At 58.9% G+C, this 19,966-nt stretch overlaps 2 protein-coding genes across 2 annotated transcripts; both read left to right on the top strand.

Annotated features, from left to right (window-relative positions):
* The first annotated feature begins 4,524 nt into the window (after positions 1-4,524).
* LOC139674194 (zinc finger protein 641-like) lies at positions 4,525-11,176 on the top strand. The gene is made up of 4 exons (XM_071560378.1): positions 4,525-4,896; positions 6,746-6,860; positions 7,728-7,829; positions 8,029-11,176. The coding sequence occupies exons 1-4, from the start codon at positions 4,525-4,527 to the stop codon at positions 8,475-8,477; spliced, it is 1,038 nt and encodes a 345-aa protein (XP_071416479.1). The 3' UTR covers positions 8,478-11,176.
* A 1,960-nt stretch (positions 11,177-13,136) lies between these two features.
* Positions 13,137-18,658, top strand: LOC139674188 (zinc finger protein 282-like). Its single transcript, XM_071560370.1, has 7 exons — positions 13,137-13,476; positions 14,447-14,848; positions 14,941-15,067; positions 15,944-16,057; positions 16,745-16,855; positions 16,977-17,099; positions 17,573-18,658. The coding sequence occupies exons 1-7, from the start codon at positions 13,453-13,455 to the stop codon at positions 18,298-18,300; spliced, it is 1,629 nt and encodes a 542-aa protein (XP_071416471.1). The 5' UTR covers positions 13,137-13,452; the 3' UTR covers positions 18,301-18,658.
* Positions 18,659-19,966: the final 1,308 nt, after the last annotated feature.

Raw genomic sequence — 19,966 nt, 5'->3', positions numbered from 1 at the left:
TGCTCGGTGAGGGGATCTCGGTGCTCCGGCCCCGTCCCGGTGCTCGGTGAGGGGATCTCGGTGCTCCGGCCCCGTCCCGATGCTCGGTGAGGGTGTCCCGGTGCTCCGGCCCCGTCCCGGTGCTCGGTGAGGGGATCTCGGGCTCGGCGAGGGGTCCCGGGCTCCGTGACCGGTCCCTGGTGCTCAGTAAGGGGGTCCTGGTGCTCCGTAAGGAGTCCTGAACTCGGTCAGTGGTCCCGGCGCTCGGTGAGTGAGTCCCGGGCTCCGTGAGGGGGTCCCAGGCTCGGTGAGTGGTCCCAGGCTCGGTGAGTGGTCCCGGGGCTCGGCCAGTGGTCCCGGGGCTCGGTAAAGGGGGTCTCGGGGCTCCGTGAGGGGTCCCGAACTCGGTGAGGGATCCCGGAGCGCCGTGAGGGGTCTTGGGGCTCGGCGAGTGGGTCCTGGGCCTCGGTAAAGGAGGTCCCGGGCTCGGTGAGGAGTTCCCGGGGCTCAGTGAGGGGGTCCCGGGGCTCGGTGAGAAGTCCCGGGATCAATGAGGGGCTCTGGGGCTCGGTGACGGATCCCTGGTGCTCGGTGAGGGGTCCTGGACTCGGTCAGTGGTCCCGGGGCTCGGTGAGGGGTCCCGGGTTCAGTGAGGAGTCCCGAGGGTGCCGTGAGGGGGTCCCGGGGCTCGGTGAGAGGTCCCAGAGCGCCATGAGGGGTCTCAGGGCATGGTGAGGGGTCCCGGGGCTCGGTGAGGGGTCCCGGGGGGCTCAGTGAGGGGTCCCGGGGCTCGGTGAGGGGTCCCGGGGCTCAGTGAGGGGTCCCGGGGCTCAGTGAGGGGTCCCGGGGCTCGGTGAGGGGTCCCGGGGGCTCAGTGAGGGGTCCCGGGGCTCGGTGAGGGGTCCCGGGGCTCGGTGAGGGGTCTTGGGGCTCGGTGAGGGGTTCCGAGGGCGCCGTGAGGGGTCCCGGGGCTCGGTGAGGGGTCCCGGGGCTCGATGAGGGGTCCTGGGGGCTCGGTGAGGGAGTCCCAGTGCTCGGTGAGGGATCCCGGAGCGCCGTGAGGGTTCCCGATGGTGCCGATCCCGTCCCGGTCCTGCCGCGCCGTTGCCATGACAACGAGAGGACGCCGCTCCTAATCCCCGCCCCTCTCCGCGTTCTGTCCAATCAACGCCTCGCTGCCCCGCGCGCTGGCCAATGGGAATGAGCGTCTCTGCCCGCCCCCTCCTCGCAGAAGGCGGGCCCTAGAGGGCGGTGGACCAATGGCTTGCGGGAAAACAGTGAGGGCGGGCTCTCGATTGGCTGCTGCTTCTTGACGCTGACTCTGATTGGCTGACGCGGTGGAGCGGGAGCAGGAAGAAGGTGGCGATGGCGGCGGTGAGCGGGCACCGCGCGGGGCTCGGGGCCGTTCCCGCCTCCCCCCGGCAGCCCGAGCGCTGTGTGGGCGCCGGGACCCTCGTCCCTCTCAGCTGCGGGGCTGGGTTGGAGTGTCTTGGGTTGGAGGGGGATGTTAAAGTTCATCTCGTTCCATCCCCGGCCACGGGCAGGGACACCTCCCACTGTCCCAGGGTGCTCCAACCTGGCCTTGGACACTCCCAGGGATGCCACAGCTGCTCTGGGAAATCCATCCCAGTCCCTGCCCACCCTCCCAGCCAGGAATTCCTTCCCAATATCCCACCTGTCCCTGCCCCCTGGCAGTGGGAAGCCATTCCCTGTGTCCTGTCCCTCCCTCCCTTGTCCCCAGTCCCTCCCCAGCTCTCCTGGAGCCCCTTCAGGGGCTCTCAGGTGTCCCTGGAGCCTTCTCTTCTCCAGGTGACCCCCCAGCTCTCCCAGCCTGGCTCCAGAGTGGAGGTGCCACATCCCTCTCATCACCTCTGGGGTTCCCTCTGGACTGTCCCCAGCATGTCCTTGTCCTTCCTGTGCTGGGGACCTGCTGACACCTGGACACCAAGGAATCCGGGTGCTGCTGGGCCCCAGACTCTGATAAGAAGCCCATTGGCACAGGTTGTGGCTGGGGAAGGGCACACAGGGCTGGGGCAGCACCTTCCTGGGGCCACTTCCCTGTGCTGGTCCCTGGAGATCAACACAAACGCCACTGGCAGTGCAGGAATGGGGCTGGAAGGTGGGCAGAGAGTCCACCAAAGGTTCATCCAGCAGTGCTGGATTGAGACCACCAAAGACCCCCAAACTCCCCTCTAAAAGCTCTGGGGAAACAAACTGTGTATCCCCAATCCCTTTACATGAGAAGGGATAAATCCAATTCCAGGGCAGGGAATATTTTACCAATGGAAGGTGCCCCTGGACAGAGTGTGAGCTGGACTGATGCTGGAGCCAGGACTCCTTCCCTCTCCCATCTGTTCTCCCTCTCTCTCTTCCCACTTTTCTCTTTTGTTTCTCTCAATACCAGAAAATAAGGACCAAAATACCAATTTCCATGCTGAGTGTATAATTTGCTGCTCAAACTGGTTTTTGGACCCTCTGATCATTGTTCCTTTCCAATCTAAGGTCCTTGGGATCTCCTCTCCTCCTTGGAACAGGATCCCTGGATGGTCTTATCCCTCTTTCACTGTCCAAAGATCTCCTCACCCCCAGACCTTCCTGCTCTGATGAGATGGGGGAGCCCCTGGCACACCCCAGACCTCCCTTTTTAGGGAATTATTTGTCTCTCAGCCCTTTGCTGTTGTGGATTAACCTTTGGAGGATCCCCCATGGGGATGCAAATGAAGGAATCAGTGGGTCCTTTCAATGTAAATCTGCATATTCCTGGGCATGGGGTGACTTTCAACTGTTGTACCTTTCAGGTTGTTGGTTTGAGCAGCTGGGAAAGGCCTGGCTGCTCCTGGGCATGGGGAGCTGCTGTCCCTGGAATTCAGCTCCTGTCCTGGAATTCAGCTCCAGCCTTGGAATTCAGCTCCAGTCCTGGAATTCAGCTCCTGTCCTGGAATTCAGCTCCTGTCCTGGAATTCAGCTCCTGTCCTGGAAATTCAGCTTCTGACCTTGAAATTCAGTTCCTGTCCTGGAATTCAGCTCCAGCCTTGGAATTCAGCTCCAGTCCTGGAATTCAGCTCCTGTCCTGGAAATTCAGCTCCAGCCCTGGAATTCAGCTCCTGTCCTGGAATTCAGCTCCTGTCCTGGAAATTCAGCTCCTGTCCTGGAATTCAGCTCCTGTCCTGGAATTCAGCTCCTGTCCTGGAAATTCAGCTCCTGTCCTGGAATTCAGCTCCTGTCCTGGAATTCAGCTCCTGTCCTGGAATTCAGCTCCTGTCCTGGAAATTCAGCTTCTGACCTTGAAATTCAGTTCCTGTCCTGGAATTTCAGCTCCTGCCCCTGGAATTCAGCTCCAGCCCTGGAATTCAGCTCCAGCCCTGGAATTCAGCTCCTGCCCCTGGAAATTCAGCTCCTGAAATTTCAGCTCCTGCCCCTGGAATTTCAGCTCCTGTCCTGGAATTTCAGCTCCTGCCCCTGGAATTCAGCTCCTGTCCTGGAATTCAGCTCCTGCCCCTGGAATTCAGCTCCTGTCCTGGAATTCAGCTCCTGTCCTGGAAATTCAGCTTCTGACCTTGAAATTCAGTTCCTGTCCTGGAATTTCAGCTCCTGCCCCTGGAAATTCTGTCCCTGGAAATTCAGCTCCTGTCCTGGAAATTCAGCTCCTGACCTTGAAATTCAGTTCCTGTCCTGGAAATTCAGCTCCTGCCCCTGGAAATTCTGTCCCTGGAATTTCAGCTCCTGCCCCTGGAATTTCAGCTCCTGTCCCTGGAAATTCAGCTCCTGTCCTGGAATTTCAGCTCCTGTCCCTGGAATTTCAGCTCCTGTCCTGGAAATTCAGCTTCTGACCTTGAAATTCAGTTCCTGTCCTGGAATTTCAGCTTCTGCCCCTGGAAATTCTGTCCCTGGAAATTCAGCTCCTGTCCCTGGAATTCAGCTCCAGCCCTGGAATTCAGCTCCTGACCTTGAAATTCAGTTCCTGTCCCTGGAATTTCAGCTCCTGTCCTGGAAATTCAGCTCCTGACCTTGAAATTCAGTTCCTGTCCCTGAAATTTCAGCTCCTGTCCCTGGAAATTCAGCTCCTGCCCCTGGAAATTCTGTCCCTGGAAATTCAGCTCCTGCCCCTGGAATTTCAGCTCCTGCCCCTGGAATTTCAGCTCCTGTCCCTGGAAATTCAGCTCCTGTCCTGGAATTTCAGCTCCTGTCCTGGAATTTCAGCTCCTGCCCCTGGAAATTCAGCTCCTGAAATTTCAGCTCCTGCCCCTGGAATTTCAGCTCCTGTCCTGGAATTTCAGCTCCTGCCCCTGGAATTTCAGCTCCTGTCCTGGAATTTCAGCTCCTGCCCCTGGAAATTCAGCTCCTGAAATTTCAGCTCCTGGCCTGGAATTTCAGCTCCTGTCCTGGAATTTCACCTCCTGCCCCTGGAATTGCAGCCCCACATCGCAGCTCTTCCTCTGTTCCAACCCCATGGCATTTCCAGGCGGATTTAGTCCCGTTTGAGCCTCCCGTTGAGCAGGAGCTCTGCGGAGCTCCCCCTGGCGCGCGTTTCTCGGGATCTCTCCCATGGCCATGGTCTCCTGCTCCGCCCTGAACTGCCACAACGCCACGAGCGGCGCCCACAAGAACAGCTCGGTGAGCTTTTATGGCTTCCCTTTGCAAGACCAGGCGCTGCTGAAGCGATGGCTGCACAACATGGGCAGGGCCACGGCCACCCCCTCCAAGCACCAGCGCCTGTGCTCCAAACACTTCGAGGAGAGCTCCTTCCAGAGGGATCCCTCCAGCAGCCGCAGCAACCGGCGCCTGCTGAAGGAGGCCGTGCCCAGCAAGTTCATCCTGGGGGAGGACGGGAAGTGGCTGGTGGGGACACCCCAGGGCTCCTGTCAGGGCATCAGGAGCAAAGCTCGGAAACGGATCCGGAGTCCCGAGCGCTGGAGGGTAATTGAGGGGGTGGATATAGGGAATAAATGGAATTAAGGGATGATTTGGGTGGAAATCTTTGGGAAAATATCCCTTGGAGGGTTTTATTAGTAATAATATTATCATGGAATCATAGAATGGTTTGGGTTGGAAAAGGCCACTGAGACCATCAAGTCCAACCCTTGATCCAACCCCACTGTGATCACCAGCCCAGGGCACGGAGTGATCACAGTGGGGTTGGATCAAGATGTGGTGGATTCTCACTCAGTGCCACATCCATAGAATGACAGAATCATAGAATGGATTGGGTTGGAAAAGACCTCGGAGATCATCAAGTCCAACCCTTGATCCAACCCTGATCCAACACTCTGTGCCCTGGGCTGGTGATCACAGTGGGGTTGGATCAAGACGTGGTGGATTCTCACAGTGGGGTTGGATCAAGACATGGTGGATTCTCACTCAGTGCCACATCCATAGAATGACAGAATGGATTGGGTTGGAAAAGACCTCTGAGATCATCAAGTCCAACCCTTGATCCAACCCTGATCCAACACTCTGTGCCCTGGGCTGGTGATCACAGTGGAGTTGGATCAAGATGTGGTGGATTCTCACAGTGGGGTTGGATCAAGACATGGTGGATTCTCACTCAGTGCCACATCCATAGAATGGATTGGGTTGGAAAAGACCTCTGAGATCAACAAGTCCAACCCTTGATCCAACCCTGATCCAACACTCTGTGCCCTGGGCTGGTGATCACAGTGGAGTTGGATCAAGATGTGGTGGATTCTCACAGTGGGCTTGGATCAAGACATGGTGGATTCTCACAGTGGGGTTGGATCAAGACGTGGTGGATTCTCACTCAGTGCCACATCCATAGAATGACAGAATCATAGAATGGATTGGGTTGGAAAAGACCTCTGAGATCATCAAGTCCAACCCTTGATCCAACCCTACTGTGATCACCAGCCCAGGGCACAGAGTGCCCTGGGCTGGTGATCACAGTGGGGTTGGATCAAGACATGGTGGATTCTCATAGTGGGGTTGGATCAAGACGTGGTGGATTCTCACTCAGTGCCACATCCATAGAATGGATTGGGTTGGAAAAGACCTCCCAGATCATCAAGTCCAACCCTTGGTCCAACTCCAGTCCCTTTACCAGATCATGGCACTCAGTGCCACGGCCAAGCTCAGCTGAAAACCCTCCAGGGATGGGGAATCCACCCCCTCTCTGGGCAGCCCATTCCAATCCCTGAGCACTCTCTCTGCAAAGGATTTCTTTCTCATCTCCAACTTCAATTTCCCCTGGCAGAGCTTGAGCCCATCGTGCCCCCTTGTCCTATTGCTGAGTGCCTGGGAGAAGAGACCAACCCCCACCTGGCCAGAACTTCCCTTCAGGCACTTCCAGACAGGAATGATGTCAGATTTGTGTGTAAATCCTTGGAAAAATATCCCTTGAAGGGCTTCATTAGTAATCATATTATCATTCCCTAATAATAAGCTTTTATTAATAGGGCAGAGCTTTTCCAGCCAGTCTGGAACTGCCTTTGGGCTTATTTAAAGCACTGAATTGTTAAGGAAGAGCCACATTCCCTGAGGGAGCTGGGTATGGATGCTGACCATGGATAATTTTGACCCAGTTGTTAGGAAAAAAATCCTTGTTTTGGTTGAGTCACATCCCCTTTAAGTGATTTCACTCACTCTGGAATAGCAGGAGAAGGTTCTTGTAGAACCTCCTTTGTTACTGTGCTGGTTACACAGACCCTGCTGGGAGCAGTGCTGACCTCTGGTTAAAATTCCTGGAAAAAGAGGAGTTTTAGGGACTTGCAGCCCCCCAACAGCACTGACTGATGAGCATTTTGGTTTTTAGGTCTCTGAGAAGTTCCCCAATGGTGCTGAGGGGCCGACTCTGGAGGATTGGCAGAATGAGTTCTACAAGACAATCCTGAAGGAGAACTGTGGATCTTTAATCAAAGTGGGCAAAGGTCAGTTTTCCCTCTCCAAAGGGTGACGTGTGCTGGGTCTGGGCTGGCTCTTGTCACTCCTCAAATCCCTGGATTTTTAGGGAATTAACCTTTAGGTACTTGGGAATCTTTGTGAGGTTCACAGACAGTCTTCCTTTTAAAGGCTGAAGGGTGGGCAGAGGGTTTATGATCTCTGGGCATGAACCTGCCAACAGAAACAGGAACAAAGGAGTGGAAGAGGTTCAGATGCAGGAGCTGCAGTGACTCAGGAATCCTGAATCCTACAGACTCCTCATTTATGGTGAAGTTGTGCTTTTCCCATCCCAAATCCTGACGTGTGTTTGGGTTTGGGATTCACAGAAATAGTTCCATAACAAGAATGATGCCCAGAAAATAAAAAGGTGTTGTTGACTTTAAATGCCCAACTGTAGGTTTGAACCCATTGGCATTTGGAATTCAGAGCTGTGAGCCCTCCCTGGCTCCTCAGCAACCAGGGAATTCCTTGGATTCATAGAAGAACCTGCTGAAATCAAGGGCTGAGTGTGCTTTTCCTTGTCCCCACAAACTCAGGACTGAACCACAAAACCCAGCACCAGGTGGCTGAGTTTGGGTTTAAGGCTCAAATCTGAGACCTGCCACTTTCCAACATTTAATTTTCAGGATTTGGGGTGCAATTCCTGGACTGTTCTATAAAAGATGGAACACTCATCCTGCTCACCTGCATCCCACCACCCTTTCACATGTCAGAGCAGCTGCATTTGCTGTTCCCTCCTGGAGGGATTTCCCCTGGAATAACAGATGCTTGTCAGGCAGTGGGTTATGCAAGACAACAATCAGAGGGAGGTAACAATGACCATAATTTCCTTATTCTTGCTGTTCCTTGATCAGATTACCCCCTTCCCAAAAGCAAAATCCTGGCGAGAGAAACGGCGCAGGTCAAGGACCAGCAGGATTTGGAGGGAAAGAAGATTCCTGCCAGCCTTGGCACAGGTGTGAGACTCGTTGGGAATTAAATGGCAACACCTTGCCCCTGGTAGGATTGGAGGGAGGAGAGATTCCAGCTCATCCCAGCTTATTTTTCCCAAAATCTGGGGGTTTTGTACAGACACAAAAGTTGGGAATTGTTATTCTTTGGAGATTTATGGATAAAGGAAATGAGATAAAGGGAACATTGGGAATGTTGTTCCAGGCCGTGGTGTTGCCATCATCAGATACCACCTGCAGAGGGGAGTTGTTTGTGGATCATCCTCAGGAGACTCCCAAAACCTGCACTGGAACGTTTCGGACAAGGGGGAGACATCGAAGAGCCACCAGAACCCAACCAAGCTGGCAAATCCCACGGGAAAGAGCACAAGCAGCAGCTTCCCTGCAGGAGGACAGCCTGATGGATCCAAACAGTCCCCTTTTCCCCAGCAGGCCCAGCCCAAGCCAGCAGAGGTGCCGTGGTTCATCTGCACGGAGTGCGGGAAGAGCTTTGCCCGGCACGAGTATCTGCTCCGGCACCGGAAAATCCACACGGCCGTGAGACCCCACACGTGCCCCGAGTGTGGGAAGAGCTTCCTGCAAAGAGCCAAGCTCACCAACCACTTCAGGACACACCTGCACATCATCTGTGTGTCAGATGATTTCCTAGGTTAGATGGTTGTCCTGGGTTGAGCTGGCAAAACACCAACTGTGCAGGACAGAGTGAAGAGGGTCCCTCCTCCCCCCAACCAGCCAAGGGAAAAAAGAAGAGGGAGAGGGAAAAAAACCCTCAAAGGAGGTTTGTGCTGAAACCAACTACCTGTATTTATACAGAAAAGAGGAAAATAAGAGAAAACCACAATATAGCACACACTTACACAAGTTACATGTATATAACAAGGAATAGCTTCCCACACCCCAATTAGCACAAAGCAAAGTCTGTTACACCAGGTCTGTAAGGACTCTGAGAGACACATAGCAGGAAACAGAGTAACAACAAAAGTGTTTCTACTTCCCTGAGTGCAAACAAAATGCAAGCAGAGGCAGCAGGGGCAGTGTGACCTTCAGATCTGCTTAATTTTTGATGCAGATTGAACTACAAGTTCGAGTCATTCTCTTGAGCAAAATTAAAACTCAAACAAGTTATCTGTAAATACCAAAAACTGACTTTTATTAATTGATTGGGAGAGAGATGCTGTCTTGGTTTGAGATAAGCAACTGCCAACCCCCCCAAGCACAGAGAGAAAAGCCTCCCTCCTAACACCAGGGAAAGGGAGGAAAAGAGGGGAAAGGAAAAAAAACCACTTCAAACTGCATTTATACTAAATCTACATATATTTTTCACAGGAAGAAAGAGACAATTAGAAGAGAGTACAAATATTCACTCACACAAGTCTACAACAACAAGTTCCCCACCTCAACTTCTTAACAAACACACAAATTTACTGTCCTAACTACACATTACTTAAGAAGAAGCTTATTCCCCAGGGAGACAAACCCAAGCAGAAAGGAGAGACCCAGAACAACACAGTTTACTTTCCTGAGATACCCTGTGAGCCAGTGGTGGGCCTGGTCCTCTCCATCCCCCCAGGACAGCATCGTGTGTCCTCCCAAGAGGAGGCTGAGAAGCCACTGCCTTAACCACTCCCACACTGGTTCCTACTGCCCTGGAGATGATGCCATAGTGTGGTATGGAATACAAACTTACTGGCTAGAAGAGGTCAGCTGTTAGCCCAGCCCAGCTCAGGTCAGCTGACAGCTTCAGCCTAGTCCACACTCCAGAGCCCAAATCTAGGCCCACCTGGGTGAACCCATGACAGATGTGAAAGGAAAAGAGGAAAAATAAGAAAAGTTAGGAAAAATGCTTAAGGTTATTTATAGAAGCAGAGAAAAGATACCACCATGAAAAACTACTTGAGTGCCTTATCCATGTAACTGAGAGGAAGGAGGGGGGATGCAGATGCTCTCTCTGTTCTTGCCACGATGTTATCTCTTGGCTGCAAGAGGATGGTGAGTGAGTCTTTGAAATGCAAAATGCTGTTATTTCCCCTCAGACCAGACCGGCTTCTGGAGTAGCTGCAAAAGAGGGTGCTTTATTTTAGCCTGTAAGAGGAAAATTCAGAGAAAGGATTTACCTCACAGACAGTCACAGACTGTTCAGGCTGCCAGGCAGTCTCACTCCAGGCCGATGCTCTCTCCAGGCTGACAAGCAGCCTCTCTCTCCAGGCAGATGGCAGCTGGTGGTGTTGGAAGGAAGGTAAGACGAGCTGAGAGGAGAGATCCGAAGAAGACTAGGAGAGGCTTCCTAGTTTCTCCTTGTCTCTTGTTCCTCCAACTTCTGAATTCATCTTCAGGTTTTTATAATGCTTTCCTAATCTCTACACATGTTTTTTGGCACGTAGTCAGGTCCAGATGTGGGAAACTGATCCCAAAAGGCAGGATTTTCTGGCAGGAAGTATTTCCTTGAGAAAGCTTTTCCACTAAAGCTGACACAGCAATGTTAGCAGAATGTATTGAGAGGCAGAAAACAATGGAGAAACATATTTTTGACTTGTTTACACGCTACAGGCAGGAGCAGGGCCTGCTCCAAGACAAAAGCTGGATCACGTCTGGCTTGTACCTCGGCCATGGCAGAACTGACCAAGCCACTCCCACACACTGGATATTTACCCCCTTTGAGATGGTGTATTATGGTATGGAGTACAATATTATTGGCTGGAAGAAGTCAGCTGTGAGCTGGCTCAGCCCAGCTTAAATCAGCTGACAATCTCAGGCCTAATCTGAACTTTAAAGCCTGACTTAGGCCCACCTGGCTAAACCCAGAACAATTGTCCATCCTCAGTCTGGAGGGAATGGTTTATAGTCCTGTGTGGATCACAGGGAAGCTTTGGGATAAGGCACTTGGCCTAAATTTAATCAAGTTCAAGTTTGAAAGGCATCTGGTTGGTGCCTTATCCCAATCATTGATTAGGACCCAGTTTTAATTAGTGCCTGGATGATTCCCATTGTGCTCTATCCCTCCCTTCCTGGGAGCAGGAGTTGGGATAGAGCAGCATTGGCTGTACCAAAAGTGGCATTAAATAAACCTGGTGCACCAAACAGCTCGTGCTGGAGAGCACCCAAAGTGAGAGAGAAACACTGGAAGTTTTCAGGGATGAAAAGCCAAGACTTGGGAATGGGACTGTCCCCCAGTAAACTGATGTCTGAAGCAATGAATCCCAGGTGTTAGTTCCCTGTTTCACTGCTCTCCCATGACTGAAACTGCTGAAATAATTCTATTTTTGGGTTCTATTTTCATATTGACCCCATGTATTTCCTGTGGGGTGAGATGCTGCTTTGATTTCTGAGATTATAGAAAAAAAAAAACATGGATATTTTCCTAATGTGTGTGCAACGTGTCAGTGATGTCCATCTGTAAAGTGGAAAAAGCAGTGGGGAGAAGGTGAGCAGAGAGGAGGGGGGGCCAGTTTTGTGTTTTCTCCCTATGGGCTGGTGGTTCTCACTGTGTTTGGTTATTCCAGTTGAGTGCCAGGAGGGAAAATGTGTTGCCTCCAGTTGGAGGGACGTGCTCAGTCGTGGTCTCCACTTGGAGTGAGGTCCGTGGGCTCAGCTGCAAAGAGCTGGTGCTGTGGTGAGTTCCAGGAGTTGTGGAGGGGACTGGGGGAAAGCACTTGGCCCCAAAGGAGGTTTAGATTGGATAGTGGGAAAATTTCTTCCCAGGAAGGGCTGTCCAGTCCTGGCACAGGCTCTCCAGGGCCATGGTGGAGTTGCCATCCCTGGAGGGATTCAGGAAGTGTAGATGTGACATTTGGGGACATGATTCCATACCCTGGGCCCTGGGGGTCACCAAAGCTGCACAGCCCCAGGCAGCTGTGAGAGACTGGGATGTTCAAGGTTAAGGACTTAAACAAAAGCAGCAGGTTCTTTGCTGAGCTCAGGCTTCCCCCCCAGCCAATGGGGAGGAAATTTCTTTGGATATGTGGTGATGAAAGCTCTGATATGCTTAAGAACAGCCCTGGGAGACCACGACAAACCCACCTTTGTCCAGCAAGGAGCTGCTTTTGAGGCAGAGGAGGGAAGAGGCCGCTAAGAAGCAGATCCTGGGAGGTGGGACAGTGCTGTTTATCTGCCCATGTCCTCCCTCTCACAGCTGGCTCAGGTGTGACACTTTCCCCCCCAGGGGACATTCCCACGTGGGGCTGAAGGTTTCCATCCCCTCTGGTGGGGCACAACTGGCTCAGCTGTGGGGGTCGTGTCTTAGAAGGGCCATAAACCATCAAAGCCCCCTGGAGTGCCCCCAGACCCATCTCTGGGTGTTCCCACCTGAACCTGAACACACATTAACCCTGTGCCAGTGCCACCAGTGCTCACACTGACACCGGTGCCTGTGCCCATGCTGAGGCTGAGGCTGGTACTGGTGCTGGTGCTGGTGCCAATACCAATTCCTGTGATAACACCAATGCTGGTGCCAGTGCCAGCGGTGGAAGTGGCAATGGCAGTGATGCTGCTGGTGCACCAGTGCCTGTGAAGGTGCCAATGCCAGTACCGGTGGCTGTGGTGGAGCCACTGCCAGTGCCAGTCAACTGTGGCGGTGGCAGTGCCAGTGTGAGTGCCAGTACTGGTGCCAGAGCTGATCCCAGTAGGCAATAGTGGTGGCAGTACCGGTGCTGCTGGTGGAGCCAATCCCAGTGTGCGGTGGCAGTACCGGTGCCCATCCGGGTGGTGGGGTTGATCCCGATCCAGTGTCAGAGTCAGAGCCAATCCCAGTCCTGATCCTGGTGGTGGAGCAGATCCCTGTGCCAGTGGCAGTGCCTGTGCCAATCCTGATCCCGGTGTCCCTCCCGGTGGTGGAGCCGCTCCCTGTGCTGACAGGCGGTGGCAGTGCCGGTGCCGATCCCGATCCCGGTGCCGGCAGGTGCTGGCAGTGCCGGTCCCAGTGCCGGTGGCGGAGCCACTCCTGGTGCCGGCAGGCGGTGGCAGTGCCGGTTCCGGTGCCGATTCCGGTCCCAGTGTCGGAGCCACTACCAGTGCCGGCAGGCGGTGGCAGTGCCGGTGCCGATCCGGGAGTCCCTCCTGGTGCCGGTGCCGGTGCCGATCCCGCTGCCGGTGCCGGCAGGCGGTGGCAGTGCCGGTGCCGATCCCGGTGTCCCTGCCGGTGCCGGAGCCGCTGCCGGTGCCAGCAGGCGGTGCCGATCCCGGTGCCTCTCCCGGTGGCAGTGCCGGTGGCGGTGCCGGCAGGCGGTGCCGATCCCGGTGCCGCTCCCGATCCCATTCCCGGCAGGCGGTGCCGCTCCAATCCCATTCCCGGCAGGCGGTGCCGATCCCGGTGCCGCTCCCGATTCCAGTCCCGGTGGCGGAGCCGCTCCCGGTGCCGGTAGGCGGCACTGCTCCGCGCTCCGCGCTCGGCGCTCCCGCCGCTCCCCGCCCGCTGCCGCCCAGCCCGGAGGAGGCGGATGCGATTCCCCGGCCGCCCGTGGCTGCTCGGCGGGGCGGGGGGGCCCGGCCCGTGCGCAGGCACCGACAGCGGCCCCGGCCCCGCGCCCGGCCCCGCTCCGCGCTCTCCCCGCCGCCGCCCGGCCCCGGCCCCAGCCCCAGCCCCAGCCCCAGCCCCGGCCGCGGCCGCCGGGGCCCGGCCCAGCTCCGCGGGGCCATGGCCGAGTGGGCGCCCGCCCAGGTAAGCGCGGCCCGGGGCACCGAGCACCGGCTGCGGGCACCGGCCCCGGGCACCGGCCCCGCGCGGAGCCGCCGCGCCCGCCCCGCTCTCGCCGCCCGGCCCGGCCCGGCCGGAACCCCCCGGCACTCCCCGCCCCACGGGGCCCCCGCGGGCCCGACCCGGGCTGGCCCCGCTGCCCCCGGGATGTGGCGGAGCACCCCTGACCCAGGATGCCCGTGAGACCCCGGGATGCCCCGGGCACGGGTGACCCGGCATGTCCACGTGCCCCCGGGATGCCCCGGGGTGCTCCGTGCAGGCTCCAGCCCCGGGATGTCCCCAGGGACCCGACCCGCGATGGCCCCGGTGCCCCTGGAATGCCCCGGGCACCGCTGACCCGGGATGCCCGTGTGTTCCCAACTCGCCCCAGGCACCTCTGCCCCAGGATGTTCCCGTGCCCCCGGGATGCCCCAGGGTGCCCTGGCGTGCTCCCTGCAGGCTCCAGCCCCGGGCATGCCCTGGGCACCTCTGTCCTGGTGTGTCCCCAAGGTGTCCCCTGGGCACCCCTGGTCCATGCCTGCCCCTGGCTGCTCCCTGCCCTCCCAGCCCCATCCTTCTCCTGGCTGGGCTCTGACCTTGGCAGGCCCTGGAATGGCTCCCACGGGACAGGGGTCTGGGGTGACAGGATGGGGGATCACCTGGCTGGTGACAGGATGGGGGGTCTCCTGGCTGGTGACAGGATGGGGGTCTCCTGGCTGGTGACAGGATGGAGGGTCTCCTGGCTGGTGTCCCACGGGGACAGTGACCAGCACTGACCCAATGGCTGCCCTGCTGTGCCACTCGCCGCCCCCTCGGGCCAGTGGGCATCGCACACGGGGACCCACCCCGGTGTGGTTCTTTGGGTGCCGGTGGGCAGAAGCCCCAGAATCGGGGGACAGAGTCTCAGGGGGGGTGACGTGGCCCTCATCCCACTGGTGCCCTCCCCACGGCGCAGGTGCAGGAGTGGAACATGGAGGCCCCTCACCTGATGCCGCTGCAGCCGCCGCTGCTGCCGGAGCGGGCGCACGTGCGGGAGGCTCAGCTGCACTCGGCAGAGGCCTCGCTCTGGACCGTGGTGGCCACGGTGCAGGCCATGGAGAGGAAGATCGACCTCCTGGCCACCCGCCTGCTCAGCCTGGAGGGTCGCTCTGGCACGGCCGAGAAGAAGCTCCTGGACTGCGAGAAGACGGCCATGGAGTTTGGGAACCAGCTGGAGAGCAAGTGGGCCGTGCTGGGCACCCTCATCCAGGAGTACGGGCTGCTCCAGCGGCGCCTGGAGAACGTGGAGAACCTCCTGAAGAACAGGAACTTCTGGGTGCTGAGGTTGCCCCCTGGCCCCCGGGGTGAGGTCCCCAAGGTAAGGGCTCCTGGGGGGCCGCAGGACACTGGGGGGACCCCCAGTTTCCCGGGGGGTGGGCACTGCTGAGCTGTGGGGACTTGTCCCCGCAGGTGCCGGTGACATTTGTCGACATCGCCGTCTACTTCTCGGCGGAGGAGTGGAAGAACCTGGAGGAGTGGCAGAAGGAGCTGTACAACAACCTGGTGAAGGAGAACTACGAGGCTTTGCTCTCCCTGGGTAAACATTCCCTTTTCCCCCTTTCCTGGCAAGCTGCCTCTCCCTGGAGGGTCCCCAACGTGGGTGGTGGCACTCGCTGTGTCCCTGGGACCACCCATTTTGGAGGGAATGCTCCATGGCTTGTGCTGTGCCACATCAGTACTGCCACATGGGGCAGCCTGTGCCACCCCGGGGGGCTGGAGAGGGTCCTTGTCCCCCAAATCCGAGACCTTGAACCTCCAACATGGAGGTCCTGTGGGATTTAGGCAGGCTCTCTGCCAGGAGGGATGCCAGGGCCTGGCAGACTGGTGTGTACCCTGGTGTGTCCCCTGTGTGGCACAGCCCCAGTGCCATCACTGCTGTGTCCCCTGCGTGTCCCCCCATGCCTGGTGACAGGGAGGGAGTGGCAGGCACAGCCCCAGTGCCATCAGTGCTGTGTCCTTGCCATGTCCCCCCATGCCCAGTGATGGGGAGGGTGTGGCAGTCACAGCCCCAGTGCCATCACTGCTGTGTCCCCTCGTGCCCAGTGACAGGGAGGGTGTGGCATTCACAGCCCCAGTGCCATCATTGCTGTGTCCCCCCATGCCTGATGACAGGGAGGGTGTGGCAGGTCCGGCCCGATGCCATCACTGCTGTGTCCCCCCATGCCTGGTGACAGGGAGGGTGTGGCAGGTCCGGCCCAATGCCATCACTGCTGTGTCCCCCCATGCCCAGTGACAGGGAGGGAGTGGCAGGCACAGCCTGGGTGCCATCACTGTTGTGTCCCCCCATGCCCGGTGACAGGGAGGGTGTGGCAGGCACATGCCTGGTGCCATCACTGCTGTGTCCCCCCATGCCCGGTGACAGGGAGGGAGTGGCAGGCACAGCCCAGGTGCCATCACTGCTGTGTCCCTGCAGACGGTGCCCTCTCCAGAAACGAGGTGCAGCCCCGCAGTGAGCGCGGGGAAGGTCCCTGCGTTCCCGAGCAGCGGGAGCTGGAGCAGCGGGAGCTGCCACCGGACACCTGTGCGGGTGAGGCACCACAGGAGGACCTGTCCCCACTGTCCCCACCTCGTGTTCCCCCACCCTGCCCATCCCTTCTCTTTCCCTGGTGGTTCCATCCTCCCTGGGCCCAGTTTTCCAGCTGTGACTGGGAACCACCTCGAATGATCTCAGAAAACCCCCTGCGACTGCTGTACCAGAGGTCTTTTATATCCATGTGTCCCCCACTGCCACCACGTTGTGCCAGTCCTTGGACTGTGTCACAGTCACCCACAGACACCCAGCTCCCTCAGCCATGTCATTGTCACCCATCTCCATTGGGCTGTGCCACAGTCATCTGTCCCCAAGGGCTGTCCCACGTCACCCATCCCCAAGGGCCATCTCAGGGTCACCCATCCCCAAGGGCCATCTCAGGGTCATCCATCCCCAAGGGCTGTCCCACAGTCACCCATCCCCAAGGGCTGTCCCATATCACCCATCCCCAAGGACTGTCCCATGTCACCTGTCCCCAAGGGCTGTCCCACAGCCACTCATTCCCGTGGGCTCTCCCCCAGCCACCCATCCCCACAGCTCCCTGGGGATATTTGATGCCCCATATCTGCTGTGGGATGAGAAGTCCCACCAGGATCCCAGGGGTCCCACAGCCAGGGGTGAGGTGACCGTGGGTCGCACTGCGTGGCACACCCTGGCCCTGGCCAAGCCTCTCCTTGTGAACAGAGTCGCTGATCTCCACCTCCGACATCCTGTCCCGGATCAAGCAGGAGGTGGCCTTTGTGGGGGAGCAGCAGTTCCCGGAGGAGCGGGTGATGCCGCCGGACCCCTGTGCAGGTGAGCCCGGGCTGGGCCGTGCCAGCAGCGCTGCCCTTTGGAGCCGTTCCCTCCCCATGCCCCAGGGGCAGGATGTGGCTCCGCGTGGCTGAACGCCCGTGCCCTCCCTCCCTCCCTGCAGGCGCGGACGCGCTGATCACCGCGCACGACTTCTTGTCGTGGATCAAGCAGGAGGAGGAGCCGTGTGTCCGTGAGCCCTGGGAGCTGCCGGAGAGGGAGATGCTGCCCCCGGGTCCTGGTCCCGGTGCGTGATCCCCCGGGATGGGGCTGGGGTGGGGGAGCGCCCACCGGGCTGGGCTGTGACACGGGGACGTCCCCGGTGTCCCCACAGTCACTGACCGGGCTGGGCTGTGACACGGGGACGTCCCCGGTGTCCCCACAGTCACTGACCGGGCTGGGCTGTGACACGGGATCGTCCCCGGTGTCCCCACAGTCACTGACCGGGCTGGGCTGTGACACGGGGTCGTCCCCGGTGTCCCCACAGTCACTGACCGGGCTGGGCTGTGACACGGGGACGTCCCCGGTGTCCCCACAGTCACTGACCGGGCTGGGCTGTGACACGGGATCGTCCCCGGTGTCCCCACAGTCACTGACCGGGCTGGGCTGTGACACGGGATCGTCCCCGGTGTCCCCACAGTCACTGACCGGGCTGGGCTGTGACACGGGGATGTCCCCCGTGTCCCCAGCAGTCATTGACCGCTTTTCCATCCCCTGCAGCCGGGGAGGGGCTGCTAGTGAAGACGGAGGAGCGGTGCCCCCACGCCGAGCCCCCGGAGGAGGTGGGTTTGCCGGGCGGCTCCGGGGAGCTGCTCTTCCCCAGCACGGGCTTCGGGACCCCCGAGGGACAGGCGGCGGTGCCGGCGGCGGTGGCACTGCCGGCGCAGCACAGACTGGGCAAAGCTGCGGGCTCCGAGCCGGGCCCGGGCCCCGACACGGGGGTCGTCCCCGCCGCGCCGCCGGGCCCCGCCGAGGAGCGCCCGCACGGCTGTGCCGAGTGCGGGAAGAGCTTCAGCGGCAAGAAGAGCCTGCGCATCCACCAGCGCAGCCACGCGGCCGAGCGGCCCTACCCGTGCGCCGAGTGCGGCAAGAGCTTCAATTGCCACTCGGGGCTGGTGCGGCACCAGATGATCCACCGCGGCGAGCGGCCCTACAAGTGCTCCGAGTGCGGCAAGTGCTACAGCCGCAAGGAGCACCTGCAGAACCACCAGCGGCTGCACACCGGGGAGCGCCCCTTCGCCTGCGCCCAGTGCGGCAAGAGCTTCATCCGCAAGCAGAACCTGCTCAAGCACCAGCGCATCCACACCGGCGAGCGCCCCTACCAGTGCCCAGCCTGCGGCCGCAGCTTCCGCTACAAGGAGTCCCTCAAGGACCACCAGCGGGTTCACGGGGCCGAGGCGGCGCCCCCGCCGCTGCCCCCGCCCGGGATCATGCCCCCCGGGGATTAGGGGGCACCCCGCCGCGGACTGGCACCCCCCGGGGCGGGGGCGGGCACCGGCCACGCAGCTTCCCACCGAATCGAGGTGCCCGGCCGGGGCGGGGGGCACGTGGGGACCCCCAGGGGGGTCGTGCCCCCCCCGGCCCCCTGCCATGGACGGACACTTCGGCCCCAGCGCTGCCCCCACAGACGATGTCGCCGCACGGGGTGGGGAGCAGCCCCCCCGCCGTGTCCCCCCGCGCCACCCCCGCCTGCCGCTCTGACCCCCCCGGCCCCCGCTGCTTATTTTTACTGTCCCCCCGCCCCCTGTCCCGCTGTACAGTGCTTGGGGTGTAGTTTTGTATGGACGAGGCGATCCGGAATAAAGTCGTGCTGGGCTGCAGCGCCTTCGCCCCCCACCCCGCGGGGACCCCCGGGAGCTGCGGCTGCGCTCCGGCCCCATCCGAGGGTCCTGCCCCGTCCGAGGGTCCTGCCCCATCCGCGGGTCCTGCCCTGTCCGCGGGTCCTGCCCCGTCCGAGGTTCCTGCCCCGTCTGCGGGTCCTGCCTCGTCCGTGGGTCCTGCCTCGTCCGTGCGTCCTGTCCCATCCGCGGGTCCTGCCCCGTCCGAGGGTCCTGCCCCGTCCGAGGGTCCTGCTCCGTCCGAGGGTCCTGCCCCCGGGCAAGCGGCGGCAGCGGGAGGGGAGGGGGAATATTGTGGGACACGGGGAGGGGGGAACGGTGGAGCCGGGGGTGTGGGGGCTGCTGCACGTCCCCGTGTCACCAGCCGTGGTGGGGCTGCGTGGAGACCCCCAGAGCGGGGAGATGCTGAACCCACGGGTGACACTGCGGGAAAGGGAAGGACAGGGAACACTGTTCCAGGACACGTGAGCACACGTGTGTGTCTGTGCGTGTTCTCATGTGTCTGTGTGTGCTCACACTGTGTCTGTGTGTGCTCACACGTGTTTGTGCTCACATGTGCGTCTGTGTGTGCTCATACATCTCTGTGCTCATGTGTGTCTGTGCTCACGTTTGTCTGTGCGTGTTCCCACATGTCTGTGCTCACGTGTGTGTCTGTGTGCTTGCACATGTGTCTGTGTGTGCTCTGACACGTCTGTGTGCACACGTGTCTGTGCTTACATTGTGTGTGTGCTCTCGTGTGTGTGCTCTCATGTCTGTGCTCATGTGTGTCTGTCTGTGCTCTCACATGTCTGTGTGCACACGTGTCTGTGCTCACATGTGTGCTCTCATGTCTGTGTGCTCTCATGTCTGTGTGCTCTCATGTCTGTGCTCACATGTGTCTGTGTGTGCTCTGACACGTCTGTGTGCACACGTGTCTGTGCTTACATTGTGTGTGTGCTCTCGTGTGTGTGCTCTCATGTCTGTGCTCACGTGTGTCTGTCTGTGCTCTCACATGTCTGTGTGCACACGTGTCTGTGCTCACACATGTGTGCTCACACGTCTGTGTGTGCTCTCACAAGTCTGTGTGCACACGTGTGTGTGCTCTCACAAGTCTGTGTGCACACGTGTGTGTGCTCTCACATGTCTGTGCTCACACGTGTCAGTGCTCACATGTGTGTCTGTGTGTGCTCTCACATGTCTGTGCTCACACGTGTGTCTGTGTGTGCTCTCACATGTCTGTGTGCACACATGTCTGTGCTCACACGTGTCTGTGCTCACACGTGTGTCTGTGCTCACA

The sequence above is a fragment of the Pithys albifrons genome, chromosome 7, assembly GCF_047495875.1.
Source record: "Pithys albifrons albifrons isolate INPA30051 chromosome 7, PitAlb_v1, whole genome shotgun sequence".
Classification (NCBI taxonomy): Eukaryota; Metazoa; Chordata; class Aves; order Passeriformes; family Thamnophilidae; genus Pithys; species Pithys albifrons.
Note: the sequence above shows the minus strand (reverse complement) of the source record. Positions and strands in the feature narration are given on the sequence as shown.

Excerpts from the sequence above, each read along its gene's own strand:
- LOC139674194 (XM_071560378.1), top strand. The coding sequence starts at position 4,525 with ATGGCCATGGTCTCCTGCTCCGCCCTGAACTGCCACAACGCCACGAGC. Across the intron at positions 4,897-6,745 it reads GGAGTCCCGAGCGCTGGAGG|GTCTCTGAGAAGTTCCCCAA; the intron begins GTAATTGAGGGG and ends TTTGGTTTTTAG. Across the intron at positions 6,861-7,727 it reads TTTAATCAAAGTGGGCAAAG|ATTACCCCCTTCCCAAAAGC; the intron begins GTCAGTTTTCCC and ends TTCCTTGATCAG.
- LOC139674188 (XM_071560370.1), top strand. The coding sequence starts at position 13,453 with ATGGCCGAGTGGGCGCCCGCCCAG. Across the intron at positions 15,068-15,943 it reads CGAGGCTTTGCTCTCCCTGG|ACGGTGCCCTCTCCAGAAAC; the intron begins GTAAACATTCCC and ends GTGTCCCTGCAG. Across the intron at positions 16,856-16,976 it reads GCCGCCGGACCCCTGTGCAG|GCGCGGACGCGCTGATCACC; the intron begins GTGAGCCCGGGC and ends CCCTCCCTGCAG.